At 34.2% G+C, this 20,480-nt stretch overlaps 2 protein-coding genes across 2 annotated transcripts; one reads left to right on the forward strand and one right to left on the reverse strand.

The window, feature by feature from the left end:
* Positions 1 to 8,994: 8,994 nt before the first annotated feature.
* Positions 8,995 to 9,989, reverse strand: LOC111911938 (uncharacterized). Its single transcript, XM_023907705.1, has 3 exons — positions 9,725 to 9,989; positions 9,519 to 9,629; positions 8,995 to 9,431 (listed from the first exon to the last, which is right to left on the reverse strand). Exons 1-3 carry the CDS (start codon positions 9,987 to 9,989, stop codon positions 8,995 to 8,997), a joined length of 813 nt encoding a protein of 270 aa, XP_023763473.1.
* A 5,280-nt stretch (positions 9,990 to 15,269) lies between these two features.
* LOC111911904 (SPX domain-containing protein 2) lies at positions 15,270 to 16,933 on the forward strand. Its single transcript, XM_023907654.3, has 3 exons — positions 15,270 to 15,793; positions 16,107 to 16,233; positions 16,313 to 16,933. The coding sequence occupies exons 1-3, from the start codon at positions 15,515 to 15,517 to the stop codon at positions 16,753 to 16,755; spliced, it is 849 nt and encodes a 282-aa protein (XP_023763422.1). The 5' UTR covers positions 15,270 to 15,514; the 3' UTR covers positions 16,756 to 16,933.
* The last annotated feature ends 3,547 nt before the right edge of the window (positions 16,934 to 20,480 follow it).

Raw genomic sequence — 20,480 nt, forward strand, 5'->3', positions numbered from 1 at the left:
TAAACAAACAATTTTTCAAATAAAACGACAACCAAATTAACAATTTTGCAAATTATACGACAAATATATACAAATTTTCAACTTATACGACAAATACAAATAATTTCTAACAATATATATACGACAAATTTTCAACTTATACAAATGTTATACTTATACGACAAATATATATACAAACGACTATTTTGCACATACTGTAATTTAACTATTTTTCATTTTATATAAACAGTTATACGATAAGAATATACAAGTTTTCAAGTTATACAACAACTAAACAAACAACAAAAATAACAAATTGTAAACATTATTCTAACAATTTATTTAACTAATAATTTAAAAAATAAGCATATTCTAACCATTTTATTAAATTTAAACCACCATATGCACACTCTATACAGTCTCTACTTGTACATTCAAACAACCACTAACAAAATAGCATTTAAAGTTCAAGTATACTAAAGAAATATTAAAACTATCAAACACAACAAAATTACCCTTTCACAAACTTTATAATTTCTATTTTTTTTACACTAAATAATATAATAAATGATAAAATAATAAATAGTTAAAACATTAAAAGAGTTAAAATCTAACCATATTTGCGGGATTGTTGACATAATCCTTCATTTTCTTCAAAAACTAGCCAAAATCGCGAGAATAGCCCACAGATAAAGAGAGTTTTTGTGTAGAGAAGGGTGAAAAATGGAGAAAAAAACGTTTATATAGTCAAAACTAGGGGAAATCGCAGATGGAATACTCATTTCGCAGATGGAATGGTCATTTCGCAGATGGGGCAATTCCATCTGCGAAATTGTGGGCTATTTTTGCAATTTCGATTTTTTTGGCTATTTTTGTAATGTAATTAGTATAAATAGCTATTTTTGTCATTTTCTCTTATAATTAATATACTATTATCATAATATATTAATAAATTATTTATTTCAATTTATTAATCAAATAATAAATCAGTCTCTCTCCAAAAGTCATCATGTCCAATTGTTGGGTTTGAGGGCAACCCAAAAGGACCGTGCTACTATCAATTCAAGTATATAACAATTATAGTTATGGTCTTAGACACCTAATCCAACATATATATGGGCCCCACCCTGGGGTATCTTTCAACCCAATAATACAATAGTGGGCCCCGCTTTGGGGTCTATTTCAACCCGAACATACGATAGTGGGCGCCGCCATGGGGTATATTTCAACCCAACATACAAACACATATAAGCTATCATCCGAGATACATAATAATGGGTCGACATTGGTGCCTTCAGCTCATTGATACAATTAGAAAACTCACCTTACAGACGAGTAAAAATTGAAACAACACACTGCCCCAAAACCAACTCTACCGGTCACTTTACAAATAACAGTGACCAAATCTTAGATTACAGGATCAAAATACTCGAAATACCCCTAAGTCAAACTTGATCAAAATCCTGGTCAAAGTCAAAAGTCAATTGGGTTAAATCCATTGGACAAAAATCCTAATATAAGGTCTTACGTCGTGACTATTCCTTGGTCACATCGTGAGAGTCGACCAAGTACAATTCCAACAACTCGTTCCAGGCTCAGCAACTCGTTGTCACTTCGTGAGACCTTATGTCTCATATCGTAACTTCAGTCTGCATCCAAAAATCAATGTTTTAAGTCCTTATTCCGTTAAGATATTGAATCCATTTCATCCAGAAGCTAAAGGGGACCCCTAAGGTCCATAAAAGTGTTTGCTTTATGGCCATGCATGCACAATGCATGACCCAACATATTCTAGGTCAAAAAGTGGAAAATATTCATAAAACTCATGCATGGCTCTTATACCACACTAACTTCTAGGTCTAGACAATATGATGATCAAAGAACCTTTGGAATCTATAAAGTAGCTAACTTTATGGATTTACTTCACTCAAGCATGCTTAACATGAAGAAATATGGATAGAATCCTAGATCTACCCATAATATGCAATAAAGCTTGAAGTTTTGATACTTACAAAGGTACAACAACAAGAAAAGATGATGATGATGATGATACTTTGTCCACTCCACCACTAGAACACTTCTTTCCTCTTATTTTCTCATTATTTAAGCTAGAAAGTGCACCAAAATGACTACGGGCTTCAAGAATGATTGATATCAAGGTTTATGGAGGCTCAGAGTGTGAAGGAGGTTGAGGGTGAACAACCCTAGCCCTCTCATTTCATTAAATACCAAAAATATAGGGTTTTGGTTATTAGTCCACTCTCACGTTGTGAGCAACACGGGCTCACGTCGTGAGAATCAAAGGAAGCAGGTCAACAAGTCAACACTGCCTCACGACGTGAGAGACATTGCTCACATCGTGATTACATCAAAATGCTAAAGAAAACCTCGAAATCATGTACCTCAAAACTGAATGTTACAGAATAAAGTTTTAGGTTTAATGAAATAATTTTTTTTGATAAGTCGGGGAAGAGTAACTTATCCAGAATGACTTTTCTCAGGTGTGAGACTGCTATAAGTTGTTTAAAAAAAATATTATCTAAACTTTCTTTATAACTTATATCGGTTCCATACTGATTATAAATTAAAAGTTCATTTTTAAAACTTTCTTAGACATCTTCTTAATATTCGTGTCAAATAAAACATAAGGAGTACAAAACAAAATTTACACTTGGTTCTAGAGTTAATAAGCAAAGGTTAAAAATAAAAGGAAGGAAGAAGAAGGAACATAAAAGAAGTGGGAGGGAATTCATACTTATAAGGTTAAACCAGAGCGGATAAATTTCAAGAGAAAAATATATATTCTTTCTTTTTATTCTTTTTTCGCTCACCTCTTTAAAAAATCGAAAACACACCTTTTTACCTTTTCCTTAAAAAGAAACTCAAGAACACACATTTTCTTCTATTTTATTCCACTTTTTTCTTTAAGTGAAAATAGAGCAAAATAGAGCAACAAGGTTTTCATAACTTTACAGATCTACCCTGCTATTGCACGAATGACGAGATTTTTAAAGGGTTGATAAATAATCACAACGATGACAAAATGGGGAAGGGAGGGGGGGTTGATATAATATTTCAATCAAGTGTTTAACATCTATTAAGAATATCATTGTTCTAAAAGGTGTATCATGACACGTCAATATTTGTGATGACGGCAACATGTGACTCTAGCTTCGCGAATCGCAACAATGGTGTTATCTGGGCCTAGTGTGCCCAAATGATGGAGGGGCGTGCTAAGGCAATAGTTTTTTCAAGATGTTTTTTTTTTCCTTATTCAACGATAAACCCTTGAGTTTTGTTAATTTATTATTAGTAGTTGTTGATATAATATTTTTTAAATATAATATATTTGATATAACTATATAATTGTATGATCTTTCTTTTTGTCTATTCGATTTGTTCAACGTAATTGAGTAATATTAGAATATATAAAAATACCGACTTAAGTCGTATTTTAAGAAACAATATGACACCACGTGACTCGTAAACATTACATTTCACCTCACACATTTAAAACCTTGTAAAATACTCATTTCGTCCAAAAATTATAGTCCATATTTCCTTTTTGGTTTGTCCCAAAATAATAGTCAATTTCTAAAAATAAATAACATTTTTACCAAAATACTCCCTCATTATTACTTAACCAACTAAGTATTTAATGGAACATTAAATGCAAAGTAAGGACAAAACTTTCATTTTATTATATAAAGTTAGTGATAATTAATGCTTTTCTTAATCTGTGTGTTTTTTGTCTGTGGACAATAATATTGGGACGGAGGGAGTATAACGTATATTGGGTTTTTGCAACTTGCAAAATGGAAACGATTGGTCTTCCACTGTAAGATTTTTTTTCTTTTTGACATATATTGTTTAACATCCCGATTTTCAACTCAAAATTTTCCCTTTTTATTTATTAAAATATATCAGAGTATTATTACATTGTGCGGAAACATGTTGCGAATGTGCGTGTGTACAACTAAGCCTTGCACTTCTTACGAATCATTTGAAGTTCTTGAAAAACATTTATATTCAACTAGGTAAGCACGAAGATTAGTGAGTTTCCTAAAATGTCATATACCACAATAGATATGTATATGCATATATCGAGTATCTAGGCTCATAATCGCTTAAGTTCTTATTGTCATCACCTCACCTTTTGAGTATCTAGGCTCACAATCGCTTAAGTTGCTATTGCCCTTTTCTAGGCTCACAACCACTTAAGTTGTTATTGCCATTAACTCACCCCTTTGCCTTCAGCATAAAGCTGATTCGCTACCTTGACTATCCACATAACATATATATATATATATATATATATATATATATATATATATATATATATATATATATATATATATATATATATATATAGCAAGCAGATAAATAGTCCACAAACATGAAACTAACTAAACTAATCTAATTGCCTAATAACATACTGCAGCCACCTCCAACTAACTTAAGCATAACATTAGTCCCAAAGATACTATACTACCAACATATCCTACTGGTTCTTATATCCTAACATACATGGATATATATTGTAGTACACAATATAGTGAGGTAACTCACCTGGACAATTACTTGGAAGTTTGACAACTATCTATGGATATATATTGTAGTACACAATATAGTGAGGTAACTCACCTAGACAATTACTTGGAAGATTGACAACTATCTGGGCGATTCTACTGACGATTCAACTGGAAGATAGTGTGCCAAACAAGTATTAACCTATAATATTTTATCCTATTAATTTGTATAATGATCTAGTAATGAAAACTAGATTCTTCACTAATCCCAATGAATACCGAATGTTCTATCAAATAAGGATCATGCAGGTCGGTCAATCTGGAGGCATGATCATTTCGGAGTATAGTCTTTCTGAAATCCAACAACCAAGCCAACGTCACCATTCTAGATACCTCTCTCGTAAGTAAATAAATCAGTATTATAGCCGGAATTAATGATAAATCTTATTTATATATTCATAACAACAACAATGAATATAAATATAAGTTACACTAAGAATATAAATATGTGTAACAATCGACGAGATCTACAACTTTCATATGCGTAACAACAACAAATATAAATATGCGTAACAATCAACGAGATCTACAACTTTCATTTAGACTTCTCAACTAATTTTGACTTTATTTTTAAAGTTGTATTTTTACCAGACTTAGACTGTTAACAACTGTATAAAAATCATAACCATCTCATATGAATGTTATCGACTGCCTTTATATCGAAGAAATCATATGGACGAGATCTTCAATTCTTGTTTAGATTGTTTTTCCTAACAATCGACCGATCTCTATTTCAGTTTCTGTGTAGTACACTGTTGCACTGAAGTTTCTAAAAATCATAATTTCCTCTTATGAAGTCAGATTCAAACGTTTTCTCTACGTATGCTCTCGGTTTTGTGATTACTATGACTTTTGTCAGGCTTCTATTAAAGACGTCTATTTATGTGACTGATCTTTTATACTATAAGATGAAAATAGGTTGGTACATATTGTGGACCATTCCAAAATTCTGTCTCCACACATTTTCATACATAAGTGAATAACTATTTAGATCACAAGTCCAAAATGACAATATGTTCTAACTTTTTAACGGTCTTAAGCCCAACAATAAACCTACTACCATGTAACCATAACATGAGTCCAATACAATAAAATAAGCCCATCATTTTTTTGGGGCTAATGCACATCTTCTGTTAAAAAAACACATATTTTCAAACGTTAGACCAAAGAGCCATTACTAGATCCAACACTGAGTAATCTTTGTCCATAATGCTGACCAACCTATATGAATAAGCAGTTCCAGTAATTAGGACCAAAATGTGTAATGGCCAAAAAAAAAACTAAAATGGGTCCAACACAGGAAGTAGGCTCAAACTGCATTAGTCCAATACATAAGTTAAATGAACTTAAAATATTATTTTGGATAAAAAATATACTACTTATCAATCATACTTATTCTTTTAAATATGTTGGCTTTAAAGAATGTTAATCATCTAGATTATCCAAATTACTCATTTTCAAACCATCAAACCTAAATGTCGTCCTATAGTAATATGTACTTCAAATCACATTTATTCGTAATTTTCATTCTAGACATTTTTTTCTTTCTAATTTCTCAGAAAAATGCATTTTTAACATCATGTTGATACAATTTAAAGTCTCATTAAAATTCCTTGAGCTATTCACATCCAAATATCAAATTTCTAGTCCAAATACTAAAATCATAATCATAATAATAATAATAATAATAATAATAATAATGCCAAATCATAAAATAAATGGCATATAATGTGCTAGCTCATAAAAAAATGAGAGTTTGTTGTGTTGTCCTAAAAACCCAATGATCTTTTATAGGAGGTCAAAATGGTTGAGTTGAAAATAAAGCCAAAAAATTGTTGATTTATTTTAGATTGAAAAAAAATCATATATATATATATATATATATATATATATATATATATATATATATATATATATATATATATATATATTACTTAGTAGATTAAGACAATTGGTAAAATCAATAGAGAAAATCAAAAAATAATAATAATAAATTCCACATGTTATTATTTGATATAAGCAAGAAGATAAATATAAATAAAAAGTAAAAAATATTTAAACAAACGTAATTTATTAATTTAATTATCATTGTACAACGAGTGAGATGTCAAACGGGCAATAAGTTGCGTAAGTAAGCCTTTTTGTATGGTAAAACTAATTCTTTTGAAGACTACCTCTATAGATCTTAGAGATATAACATTGCTATGCATGATCTGTTGTACTCTATTAAGAAGCTCTAACGCATCCGACGCGAGGAAACCAAAGGTATCAAATGCAAATGGTATGAACACGTGTTGATTTTCCATGCACGATTTCTCATATTCTGTGACTTTGCTTGTAGCAGCTTTTAAAGCAATCTGTCCCGTCGTGAAATCCCTAACCCTCAAGCCCACAAGAATGGATACCCCTGTAAGGTCCACACATGCGTGTTTCCCTTCAAACCATCCAAAAATCAAAATGTCAGCCGGTATGAGGGTTGACCTTCCTTCTGCCGAGTCAGTCAAGAAATTCACAGGTGCCTCTTTCTTTGCGGAAACCCCGACACACTTAAATATGTCAAACAAAACATCCCTAACCATATTTTGCCTGTATTTGAACCCCAAGAGTTCTTTACGGTGAACTGCATGCTCTCCAAAAGAGTCCAAACATGCCTTGCGACACATCAGACATATCTTGTCAGCTGAGAATATTAGGATCATGAGTCGATATTTAAGGATAGTACGATAATCCACATGAGACATATGTTGGTCAAACCCATCTATAAGGATAAACTAGAATAAAATCTTGAGCATGTGGTGCACGTAAGCACTGGAAAACCACTTTCTGTTGAGCTGTCATGTTGAGATGCACTTCCATATCTTGGATAATTTTACAAAAAAAGGGCACTCAATAGTGTATTTTGGGATTTAGGGGGGGGGGGTGTCTTTAGTAGTAAAACTGCTAAGGTTAAAATCCGGAAGCCTGTTGCTAAGAGAAGTCAATGCACAATCATAATCAGAATCCATACCATATATGTCGTTATCCCGTAAGATGTGGTCTTAAAAAATATTTAGTTTTTCTTTCTTTTTCTTAGGCCATCGGGTATGATAACGGGTGAACATCTCTCCACATCATCATCAGACTTGTTCACAATTCATTCAATATAGGTTGGAAATGGCAATGTTTTAAAACCTGGGTTTTTAGTTGACCCGGTGTGATGACCGGTTCACGGGTCAACCGGTTCAACCGCCAAGTCAACCCGGTTTATAGTCTTTTTCTATTTTCTTATATTTTTATTTTCCTACATACTACATAGACATATAATACCAATTATTTGATGTCAACAGAGTTTAATCTAAACACAACAAACAATCTAAAGACAACAAACAACCACAAAGAGTATTAATAACATGTTATAGATCAATAACAAAACAAACAACCACATAGAAACCATAGTTACGACCAATCAATCTAAACACAACAAACAATCTAAACACATAGAAAACATACTTGTAGACAAATCCAAACACGTTACGACCAAACCAAATCATGGATCTTGAGAAATTGGAGTATTATAAGCATCAATCTCACGGTCACTTAGTAACTGAAATTCACTATCAACTTCATCATCAACATGGTCACCTTGTGATTCAGAAGTCGGTTCATGCTCTTGCTCATCAAGCATATTTTCCAAATCATCATAATTAAGTTCTCCTTCCCGCTCTTCTTCAACCACCCAAAATCCTATCTTATCAATATTTTCATAGTCAACAGGATCGTAAGACCTCATATCAACCTTCAATCTACAAAAACATTCACAAAAAATCTCAAATATAACTTGGTCCTTTTATAGCATAGTATATCTTAGCAAGATACCATACCTATTTTGTAAACGCAAGTTGTAATGAACAAATACAAGATCATTTAGCTTTGATGTTCCAATCTATTCCTTCGTTTCATGTGAATCCTTTCAAATACACTCCAATTATGTTCGCAACCGGAAGAAGATGCCATTTGACTTAATATTCTAATAGCAAACTTTTGCAAAACCGGAATATCTTCGCCAAATAACTTCCACCACTCATCTACAAAAGATATAGTTAGCAAAACAATATATTAAAAAATACAAAATTTTATATATAATAATAACAAATTAAATTTAAATCATACCTGGACGAGTAAGATTACGAGAAGCAATGACACTAAATCTACCAAAGGTACCTTCAGCATCACGAAACCTGCCTAAATTCAATATAATATTTAAAACATCATCACCTTTAAAAGTCTTCTCAACCATTTCAAGAACGCCTTGAAACACCTCATTCTTCTTACAAAGATTTGCATGATCATATTGAAAAATAGGATTCAACCAATAAGCCGCACAATAAATACTTTTTCTTAACATCATATCCCAACGACTATCAATTATGTTAGTGTAAGGCCTATATTATTTCTTCTTCTTTTTAAACAATTCCTTAATCCCTCTTCTTGCCCGACACATTCCCTCGTAAACATAACTAACTGTAGGTTTTTCATCCGAATCACACAATCGCAAAAGCTTTAACAAATGAGTCATTACTTTCACTGTAATCAAACAATTCTTCCAAAAGATTTCATTCAAGACAATTTGTTTACATTCAACCACATTTCCCACTTTCAACATCTTCTTAAACTCATTAGATATGACCATTGCTTGTAAGTCTTCTTTATGATCATATAAACTTTGCAATGCAATGAACACGGTACCAAACTGAGTAGCACCTGGACGGATAATTTCTTTCCAACCGGGTCTTTTTCTTAACCAATTCAAGGGCCACTTATGATTATACACAAAAACAGTAACCCTCGATGCAAGATTGACCAAACTTTTCACATTATCCAATTCTTAAAGATCCTTTAATACAAGATTAAGACAATGTGCTGCACATGGAGACCAAGTAATAGAAGGATATCTTTCACATAACTTAGTACCAGCAAGCTTGTAATTAGCAGCAATATCAGTTACCATTTGCACCACATTTTTTTCTCCTACCATTTCAACAATCTCAGCAAACAAATTACACAAATTTGTAGCATTGCTCTCTATATCATATGCATCAACAGATTTAAGAAATGATATCTTTTTCGGACAATAAACCAAGAAATTAATCAAATGTCGTTGTGAAACATCCCTCCACCATCACTCATAATTGTGCATCCAGTATCAACCCATTGACTTCTTAACGAATCAATTATCAATGAAACTGACTTTTTTGCATCTGTCAATAAATTAACCTTTAGAGCATGATAATTAGGTGCTTTGTATCCATAATCAGTACTTGCTATTTTATCTACCATAAGTTGAAAAAAAGGAGAGTTGCAAGCATTCATAGGTATATATGCATCATAAAACCACATAGCAATAGCTAAATCCACATCATGTATTTTTGCCTTACTTTGCATTGCAGATTTGATAGTGGTTGGGAAGGATCATTTATACCTTTCATAAAAAATGGATGCAAGTTTGAAGAAATATTTCATTTTTCCTTTTTTCATAGTTGAAATTTCTGCTTCCTCCATCTCTTCATCATCATCCAAGATAGTAACACTAGTGGTACGTTTTTCTTTTTCTTTTTGGGCAGTCTCTTTCAATTTCCCTTGCATAGTAAACCGCACTTCAGGACTAACTTTTGGGCATGCTACAACCTCTCCTTTAATACCAACAAGATGTTTCTTAACCCTATTTATTCCACCACCACCTATAACTTTTTGACAAAAATTACATATCCATGCCTTTTTCCCCTTCTCATCAACGACTTGAGTAACATGTTCCCATGCTATATCCGTGTTTGTTCGTACATTTGATTGAACCGAAGAATGGGATTGAGCTTGAGATTGTGCTTGCAATGGTTCTTCTTCCCTTGATTCCATATTTAACTGCATTGAAAAGTAATGTTATAATCAATAAACATATGTCAATTGTATCCTAATTACATAATCTATACAATCAAAACCTTGAAACAATGATCAATTAACAATAAATGAACTCTAAACTAACCAAATATGTCACAATCACATATTTCACAGTCAAAAGAAAATTGATTTCATAACTAGGTAGAGAAGCAACATTCGAATGGTCAACTAAAAACCCGGGTTTTAAAACATTGGGATTAAGTACACAAAACATAAAAACAATACATTACGTGATCGAAATTTACATGTGTTGATTTCAAAAACCTTCACGTTCCAATGGTAAAAAATATACAATAACTTATTCAAAAACTAATAAGTTTTATAAAATCTACATCGGAGATGATCTTATCAATTTCTGGTTTCCAAATTTGAATTATAAAATAAATTGATAAATACAAACATCTTAAAATCAATAAATTAACTTACTAAAGATTATTGTTATAAGAATTACCTAAACTTGATCAAATTCCACATTGGTATATCTACCGATAACAAGGCAATGATACCAAAAAGAAAATGTTTTTTTTATTGATTACGTCAAACTTCAAAATGAATATAAAACATATATAATTCTTCTATTAATACAACTGACTAATTAAGTGATAAATATTGGTTGATATTGACAAATAGATTTGTTTACATTCCACCCACTTCACCTTTGATTTGTTTTTAGATTTAAACTTTTTCTCAATAAAATTGACAAATTTAAACATGAAACAACCAATAATTTTGACAAATATTGGTTGATATTCATAATGAAAGTATTCCATTGTTAACTTCAGTGATAAATTGAACAAGATGCTCAGAAAGAGAAGCAACATAACCTGTCACACCCCAAAACCATGAATGGTAGAAACATTCTGGGGCGGAGGACGTCATGTACAATATCACAAACAATGAATAATAGTAAACAAGCAACAACATCATCAATTGCATTAATAATATAATTTCATACATGTGTGTTCTGTCAAAGTTATAAACACCAAAAATATACATATCAAAATAAAAGATGAGTCTTGAACGAACTCCATCTTCTCAAAAGCCTGGCACCTGTACCTGTCTAGTGGTGACCTGAGAATACAAGTTATTTTGAAAGCGAGTATCAGCTTAATGCTGGTGAGATCATAAGTATATTAATGTCTGAGTTTGTATGAAAACGTTTGTAAAATGTTTCTATAAGATGTTTTGTATAATGTTTGAGCTCTCCTAGAAAACCCTATGTTTCCTACTAACTATAGCCTTCTACCAAGGCATCTAGTGTCTGTGTATATGTCTCTTGATAGAGTCTGTGTTTTCCCCAATTCAGACTATCATTAACCAAAAATATAGATTCTACATTATCGTGCATCGTGTGAATATTCACGAAGTGAATGTTAATGGAAAAAATGAGATAGTACTATGGTGTAGTGTCGTACTACAACCGTACTAATTACCTTAAGTCTAGGGTAATTCTTATAAGTACTGTAGTATTTGTAATAAGTGACTAACTCTGTACTCCTATTGCCTTATTTGAGGGATAAGGCCTAATGTGATGGCTAGATCCCAGGCTAGACGCCCCCCCCCCCCCCAATCAAAGGGATTTTGGGACCTTTACACGACTCCTGCATATTTGCACGCCGTGAACATCCACATTACTATGATCATGTATACCCGATATAACTATAACACTACGTTGTGATTCATCGGTATAGTTAGATCCTGAACTTGTTCTATGCTATAGCACCTAATGATGTCTGTCCTATTATCGTATATGTAAACGCACTCATGTAAACATATCTATGTAAACGTACTCATGTAAGCTTACTCATGTAGCGTAATCATGTAAACATATCTATATAATAGTATGGTAATGTACTGTAATGTTCTGTGTGTGCTAGCTGTAATGTGTGTTCTCTCTCTATCTAGCATGTATAGTAATGTACTGTGTGCACTAGCTGTAATGAGTGTTCTCTCTCTCTTTAGCAAGTATTGACTCATGAATGAACTGACTCATTGTATGTTTCATTGTTCTAGTAATAATAATAGTATCCTCCTGTGTTACCCCTATGGTAACTTATTAGTGATGTACTGGTACGTATGAACATGGAAGTATACCCTTGCTACCCAAGGGTACCGAATGAACTAGAAGGATCTTTTATGACTATATATGTACACATGATATATAACTAATATTTAAACGAACATCTCAAGCGCGAAAAGGAAATAGGGTGGATAGCCTTCGTAAGTCCTTTAAACATTTCTTATATAACTATACATACTTAGATATGCAATTGATAATAAGTAAAACAGAGTTAAGCAGATGTATTTGATAAGTATAAGAACTTGTAAAACAGTTTGAAGCAAAACAGTTTGATAAACAATTTAAACAATAAGGAAATCATTGGTTTTGTAGTTATTAATCACATGTGATTGATGTAATAACTATAAGTATTTGACTTGTATCCCCCCCTCTCCCTATATAAGCATTTAAAAACATTTAAACCATTGATTAAGGGGTATGAACTCACTTGTGGTGAGTGGATTGGATTGGAGTGTCGGGTACGGTGCTAGGTGACAAATGGAGACTTGTACACACGCACGAGCCTAGTTATCATATAATGAACATATATATAACTAATTAGCCAATTTATAACTAATAAATTAAGTTGGGACACTCTAGAACAAGAAAACACTTTGTTTCAAGTGTTAAAGATCACAAGGATTGCATCCAAGTGTTGGTAGGGCAAAGCTAGGGTGTTTAGAGTTCAAGGGTAAACTCTCTTGGAGTTCACGGTTTTGATGGTCATAACCCAAGGAGTTTACGACAGTAAACTCTAGGGTTTACGGTCGTAAACTCTACTCCTATTGACCATGTGTTGTTTTGTGGTTTAACAAGCCTTTTGAAGCATTTCTACTAGGTGATTTGGCCTTTGGAAGGGACTAGGGCAACAAAAACACTCCTTAGAGGAGTTTACGGCCTCATGGTCATTCCCCTTTGGGTTTACTACCGTAAACCCTTATGGAAAAGGGTATTTCCATGTTTTCAAGTCCTTAACACAACTAGATAATAGTCTAAGTTAGTTTTTAGGCCTAAGGAAGGAAAATGACCCATTTAAACACACTTTAGGGTGTTTACGGTTTTGGGAGATCCCCAAACCGTAAACACCTATAAATGTTGGTCTTTGGTGTTTTTCAAGGCTTAGACACAATAAGGGAAGGTTTAAACTTGTCAAGGATGGCTTAAACATCAAACTAGGACTTAGATTAGGGACTTAGGCACCATTTGTGCCTTTCTTGGTGTTTACGGCCCAAGAACATTCTTGGACCGTGAACACCTTTAACCTTGTGTTCTTGGCATAATTTCTTGATGTTTAAATGTAATACTAGCTTAACAACACTCAAGGAAGGAAGTACTTACGATTAAGAGGCTTGATTTGAGCTAAAAGTCCAAGAACACTTAGTGTGTGCTCTTGGTGTTTTGGAAATCTAGACAAAATACATAAATGAATGGATGAATAGATGTACAAACACTAGATTAAGTGTTTTACTAACTTAAAATGGTTAGAACACTTACAACTTTGAAGATTTGGAATCAAATCTAGGACGATACTTAAAAGCCTTTTTGGAGTTTACTTTTTTGGGTATTTGGGGAGTAAACACATAATGACTAGTCTTGGGGAGTAAACTCATACATATGTATGAGTTTACGGTTTTTGGGATGATTTTTCAACCCAAACATAATAGTTTGGCCGGGAACTTCTAAGACACGAGGTGTTTGCGGTTTTTAAAATTCAAAACCCGAGACGACACTTTCTTTCACCCGATCGTTTAAAAATAATATTAAAATAATATTTCTTAAAAATAAGAAATAATGACATTAACTTATGATACGAAGTGGTTGACTTTTAGGGTTTGACCGAATGGAAATTTCGGGTTGTCACATAACCCAATCAACCACAAACTTGTAATACCAAACAAAGATATGCTTCAGAAATCGCAAATCATTAACTAGATAGACTCAAAATTGGATGATTGGAGTAAGTGGATTAGTAATAGAGGGGGAATTGGTCGCTGTTTTGCAGGAAAATAAGGATGCAGGAAAACAAAAAAACTCACCTGGAGAAGAATGAAATCGCTGTGCTCGCTGCTTGCCTGCTTCAGTTGCTCCTTCAATCTCCTTCAACGACTATAGTTCAATCGTTGTTGATGTCGTTCCTTGGTCGCTGCTTTGTTTCTTCCAGTTGCTTTTCTTTCCCAGAGGAGACGAGTTTGTTTTCCCTGGAGAGAGCCGATCTCACTTAATTATCCAAACCCTAATAAACGGGCCAATCCGGGTTTTTAGCGGTTCGAGATACCCGGTTCAACCGTGATTTAGTGTAAACCCGGCCGGTTCGATCCGGTCGGTATTTTTACAAAAACCCGCTCTAATTTGACCCACCTTTTATCCTGGATCACGGTCCAACCGGTTGAACCGGCCGGGTCGACCCGAGTTTTAAAACATTGGGAAATGGTACTAGTGAACAAGAGAGAACAAAAGAGAGAGAGAGATAAATGGTTTTGATTCGATGCGAGAACCTGTGAGTGGTTTCAATCCACACCACCATTACACCCCACCATTACACCCATTGAGGATGATTTACTAGTGAACATCTCTTTCACATACTTCAAATGAAGTCCATACCTCATGGCCTATTATTAAAATTTTGTGATTACCACCCAAAACAAACCATCATAGATCATATATTTAACAAAGGCAAAAAAGAGAAAATGACAAATGAGTTCTCTTTGTTTTTAGTGAAGCTGGCCGGTTTAAACCTCGGAAACATGGAGAATATTCGTCGCGAATGAGATCGATCGCCGAATATCCTCCTTGATTGTTTCAATCCAATATTTTATCCATCCAAGCCATTGTCAAACCTCTATTCCTCTCTGTATATATACGTACATCTGGAACAGACGTGTGATTTATACCAAGTCATCCATATTCCCAAATTTCGACTTGTTTTCTAGGGTAAGAGGTGGAATCATCGAACAAGATGCAATTCCGTAAGCTTCTGAATAAATTGATCGACGAGATGATGCCGGATTGGAGAGATAAGTTTCTGTCTTATAAAGATCTGAAGAAGCAATTGAAGCGGGTTTACTCCAGAGACGGTCGCTGTAACAAGAGGATGAAATTGAGCACCGGTGACGACATTGAGCCGGCGGTGGACGAGAAGGCGGTTGCTGATTTCGTGAAATTGTGCCAGGAGCAAACCGACAAGCTTAACGATTTCGTCCTTGAAAAACAAGAGTGGTATATCATCAAACTGGAGGTAATTTTGATTTCTAAATTTCGAATTGAATCGTCAATACCTGCATCTCGATTGTGCTGTTATCAAATCCTATAATTGTTCCTGTTTACATCTTAATTGCTAAATGTTACGTTATCTCTTCCATAAACAGATGGAAATTCGATATTCATCTCAAATTTCGAAACTTCACGGATGATCATTTCTGTTATTGAATTCGTTTCAGTTGTTGGCTCTTCATATGAATCTAACCAATTAGTGTTATAATGTTGGGTTATCACTTTATTGTGCACAATTCATGCATACTGTCACATATCTAATGCAAATCATTTTAAAGGTGCTAGAAGGTAACTTGATCGCAGCCAAGGATTCAAGTGAAGAGTTGAGGAAAGTTGCTAGAGACCTCGCAGATTTACATGGGGAGATAGTTCTCTTGTTAAATTACAGTGCACTCAATTACACAGGTATTCACTAACCTCTACAGTCTTCATTTCTCCAAACAATTTAGTATCTCCTTCTTTACAGTTTCAAATCATGTTACAGGATTAGTTAAGATACTGAAGAAACATGACAAACTAAGCGGAGCTCTTCTTCGTGTGCCTTTCATCCAAAAAGTTATGAATGAGCCATTTTACAAAACTGATGTTCTAAACAATCTTGTTAAGAAGTGTGAGATGATGCTGGACCAATTTTTATCCACGAAGCAACAAAGTTCATCCCCATCTGAATCAGGAAACAGGAAAGAAGGAAGGAGTTCTGAACCAAATGAGGAGTCGTCTTCTGTTAGGGTTCCTGAAGAACTGGTTGATATTGAGAACAGGGAGAACACATACATGAAACAAACTCTTTCAGCACTTAGAGTTTTGTCAGAAATTCGAAATGGAAGCTCGACTGTAAACTCGTTTTCACTACCCCCGATGCAACAGAACAAGGAGAGGGAGGAGGTATGGAAGAAAACTTATGTTGTTGAAGAAGTTGCTAAGTGAATCAACAACACCCATAACTTTGTAACAAACAGCCTTTGATTTTTGAACAAAGGAGGAATAAGATGAACAGTTGGTTTTTTCTTGGGACGATAACCTGTAATTGATAATTAGGAATCGATAATGTAATATATTTTCTTTTATAATCACAAAATTTGTGACATCTAATTAAGTTTATTTATACCAGTTTGGTCTCGGTTTTTTTAATGGGGACTAGCTGAAACAGGTCATTTAGTTCACAATAAAATGAAACAAAGAGGACTATCCCTACAAGAAAACTCAAAATTGGACTGGATATGTCATTTTCACCAAACAACATGGAGCGTGCGAAAGAGGACTCAATCTCAAAGAATAGAAACATGCAAACATTTTTTGTGAAGCGTGACGGAGCTTTTTCGCAAAGATATAAAGTTTGGTGAATACCAAACAAAAGACAAATTATGACTAAAATTTGTGACGTAAAACAAAATAGTCATGGAATTTAATAGAATGTATAAGAATTTGTGCAACCATCGAAAAACCCGTCAAAGTGATAGGACACATGTTGACTAGGCACTTCAGATATACGGAATAAAAATAAAAATAACGAGAAACCTTCAAATTTTTATTGAGTTTTGGAAAGGTGCTGTAAAAAGCCCAAAATGGAATTTGGTGGAAACAATGGATCAAAATGCTAGTGTTTCAAAACATTTAGACTTTTGACTCCAACTACACAACTTTTTCGGAAGCTCGTGTTAGGGTTAACCTCGGCTTCGGTGATGACGAGCTTGAAATTGAAGCAATTATAAAGCCAAGAAGAAAGGTTCTTCCTCTACTTTACCGGAAGATAAGTTGGACTTCCAAAAAATGGCTAATTTGTTCGACCATTTTAATTCCAACTTTAATGTGTATATGGAATTTGAAAAAGAGAAGCTACATCTAAAAGACAACACGTGAAGAAAAGCAACGGGTCAAAGATATAAAATTGTTGTTGGTGAGGAACGGAGTGAGAGAAAATGACATGACGTTGATGTGATAGACAAAAAATATAAAAAGTATGATACCACATCTCATAGCCTAACCCCTATAAAACCTAAACAAAGGAAACATTAGATACCAAAACTAGGATTTGCTTTGTGAATTTGTCTTTTCTGATCGACAAATCCACCACAAAAACAAGAGAATTGAGAAGTGGCGAGATCCGAAAGCAAAAAGAGAACTATAGAGAGGATCACCACCAACTTGTGTAAAATCAAGGTTGTAAAAGTCGTTAGGCGGTGGTCGGGCGGTCGATTAAGGTTAAAGGACTAATCGGTTTAGGCAGAGATTAATCGACGCCTAGGCGAAGACCCTTAATTGTAATAGATTTTTTTTAATTAATATTACCTATATCCTAACAAAATAAAAAACCATAAAACTTAGACATATTCAAATGTCTAAATATTTAATCATTATATATAATAATTTTTTAGACTAATTGAGGATATTTTTAATGGTTTTAGTCATCAATTGTCATAATTTAGTCACCCAATAACAAAAATTTGACTAATCAGAGTTTTTCTTTTCTTTTTTTTTTTTTTTTTTGTTGAAAATTTTGCCTGATTTTTTTATCGGCTTAGACCGTCTAGATCGCCTACAGCCGCCCAAGACCGACTCCACCTACCTCGACCGACTAACATTAATCGTAGACAGTAAGAGGCCGCATGGACCAATTTTTACAAGATGGTGTAAAATATATAAATACAAGAAAACACCTATTTGTATAACACATATTCAAGTATAAAACCAAATGAAAAAATGAAGATACAAGGATAAAACCATTCGTAAATAGGAAATCTCATAGTGGTACTTAAATCTGGTAAAAGGCCTACTAATGCTTCTTTAGGGTACTAACTAGTGAATTGAGGAGGGTTGAGGTTGTAGACGATATAGGAGGGCTGAGGTTGTAGCGATGGAAAAGCGAAAAGTTTATATATGGTGGGTATGGTGTCAATGAGAGAACAAAAGAACCAAAAGAGGACGTAACAATAACATGTTAAGGGTGATGGGAAAATATATAGGCGGTGTGATATTTTCATTCTATTTACTTATTTTTAGAGTTTATTTTAACATATTTCATTTTATCTTAGCTAATCTCCATGCATATTTTCCTTTTTTGTTATTTTATATCTGTATCATATACTTTATAGTCTTTTGAGTTTAATTGTGGATTTATTAAAGACTATTCAATGTGAAGCGATGGTAGAGTGCGAGATCATGCTATTTAAAGTTTGCAGTGTATTTCCAGATTAATGGATGATAACAATTGGACTTGATGTAAATAAGAAGAACAAGATAGAATCATATGTGCTACTGATCCAAGAGGATGTGATGATTTGGACTATGAAACATCAAGGAAGATATGGGCTAATCGGAGTGTTTTGTTGACAATCAATTGGGCCTATAAGGCATTCAAGTGGGCCGAACCAAATACAAGAAGAGATGGAGGGAGATAGCCTTTAAAAAGAAACGATCCTTCAATTCAACACGACTCACGCGGTGCAAATGAGTCTGTAAAGTTCACGTGAGCTCGTAGGGGCAGATTTGAAATTTCAGTTATGGCTGCTCTATGGGGAAAGTTGGTGAGCTTTTTTGCTTATTTTTGGATCCAAAAAATCAAGGTTTTTCTCTGCATCTTGCGAGCTCTTGGAGGGGAAGAAGAACTTGAAAAACACATCATTTTCTGTAACACCCCGACTCCCAGGTATTAATTTTCAGCTTTACTCTTTCATATTGAAAAGTCTACTCGACGAGTTGGAGGCCCTGACTCGTCGAGTAGGAACGCGTTTGGACCACAAACTTAAGTGACCAACTCGCCAAGTCGGATGACACGACTCGACGAGTTGGATCTGGAGGACGAAACCTTAATTTCTGGGGTTTTGCACCCTATTTAAAGGGTCATTAGCCTCCCATATAGCCCCTTGTGAGTCCAGAAACCCTAAATCATAGTTTTCTCTCCATACTTGTGTGTTTTAAGCGTTGGAAGGTGGATATTGGTGAGAGGAATTTGAAGATCAAGAAGTTTGACCCAAGGAACGTGTGTGGATCTGAAGTCTACCCCCGTTTAGCATCATTTGAAGGTATCAAGTCGTTACCTTGATCTTCTTCTATCCAGATCCTTCTATATTTCAGTTTTGGGGCCATTTTGGCATATTGGTGCTTCATTTCGAGTGATGAACCAAGATCTGAAGTTGCAACTTCAGATCTAGGCTCATATTGGCCCTTACAATCATAAAGTCTCAGTCTTTAGCATGCTAGTGTAATTCCCTTGCCTAGAATCTCTTATTTAGCTTGATTTAAGTCATTAGCACCTTGCATGTACGTAAAGTTCGCAACTTTACGTAAGAAGTATGACTTAGGAGCTTGGATCTACATTATGGAGCTTTGGAATGGATTAAAAAGCATCTGAATGGAGAAAAGACTGAGAGGACTTGACGAGTTGCATGGTCAACTCGACGAGTCCGATGAAGATTGTCGTGTAAGGGTTTCTGCATGGACTCGGCGAGTCAGTAGGAAGAATTGGCGAGTCAGTGGGAAGACTAGGCGATTTGCAGGGAAACTCGACGCGTCGATGGGAGATTTCACGACTTCTCGGGTTCAGGAAGGACTCGACGAGTCGGTGAATTGCACTCGACGAATCGGGTCAACATGGACTGTTGACCTTGACCAATGGTTGACTAGTTGAATTTTGGGGTATTTTGGTAAATTGG

Source organism: Lactuca sativa, chromosome 1 (assembly GCF_002870075.4).
Source record: "Lactuca sativa cultivar Salinas chromosome 1, Lsat_Salinas_v11, whole genome shotgun sequence".
Classification (NCBI taxonomy): domain Eukaryota; kingdom Viridiplantae; phylum Streptophyta; class Magnoliopsida; order Asterales; family Asteraceae; genus Lactuca; species Lactuca sativa.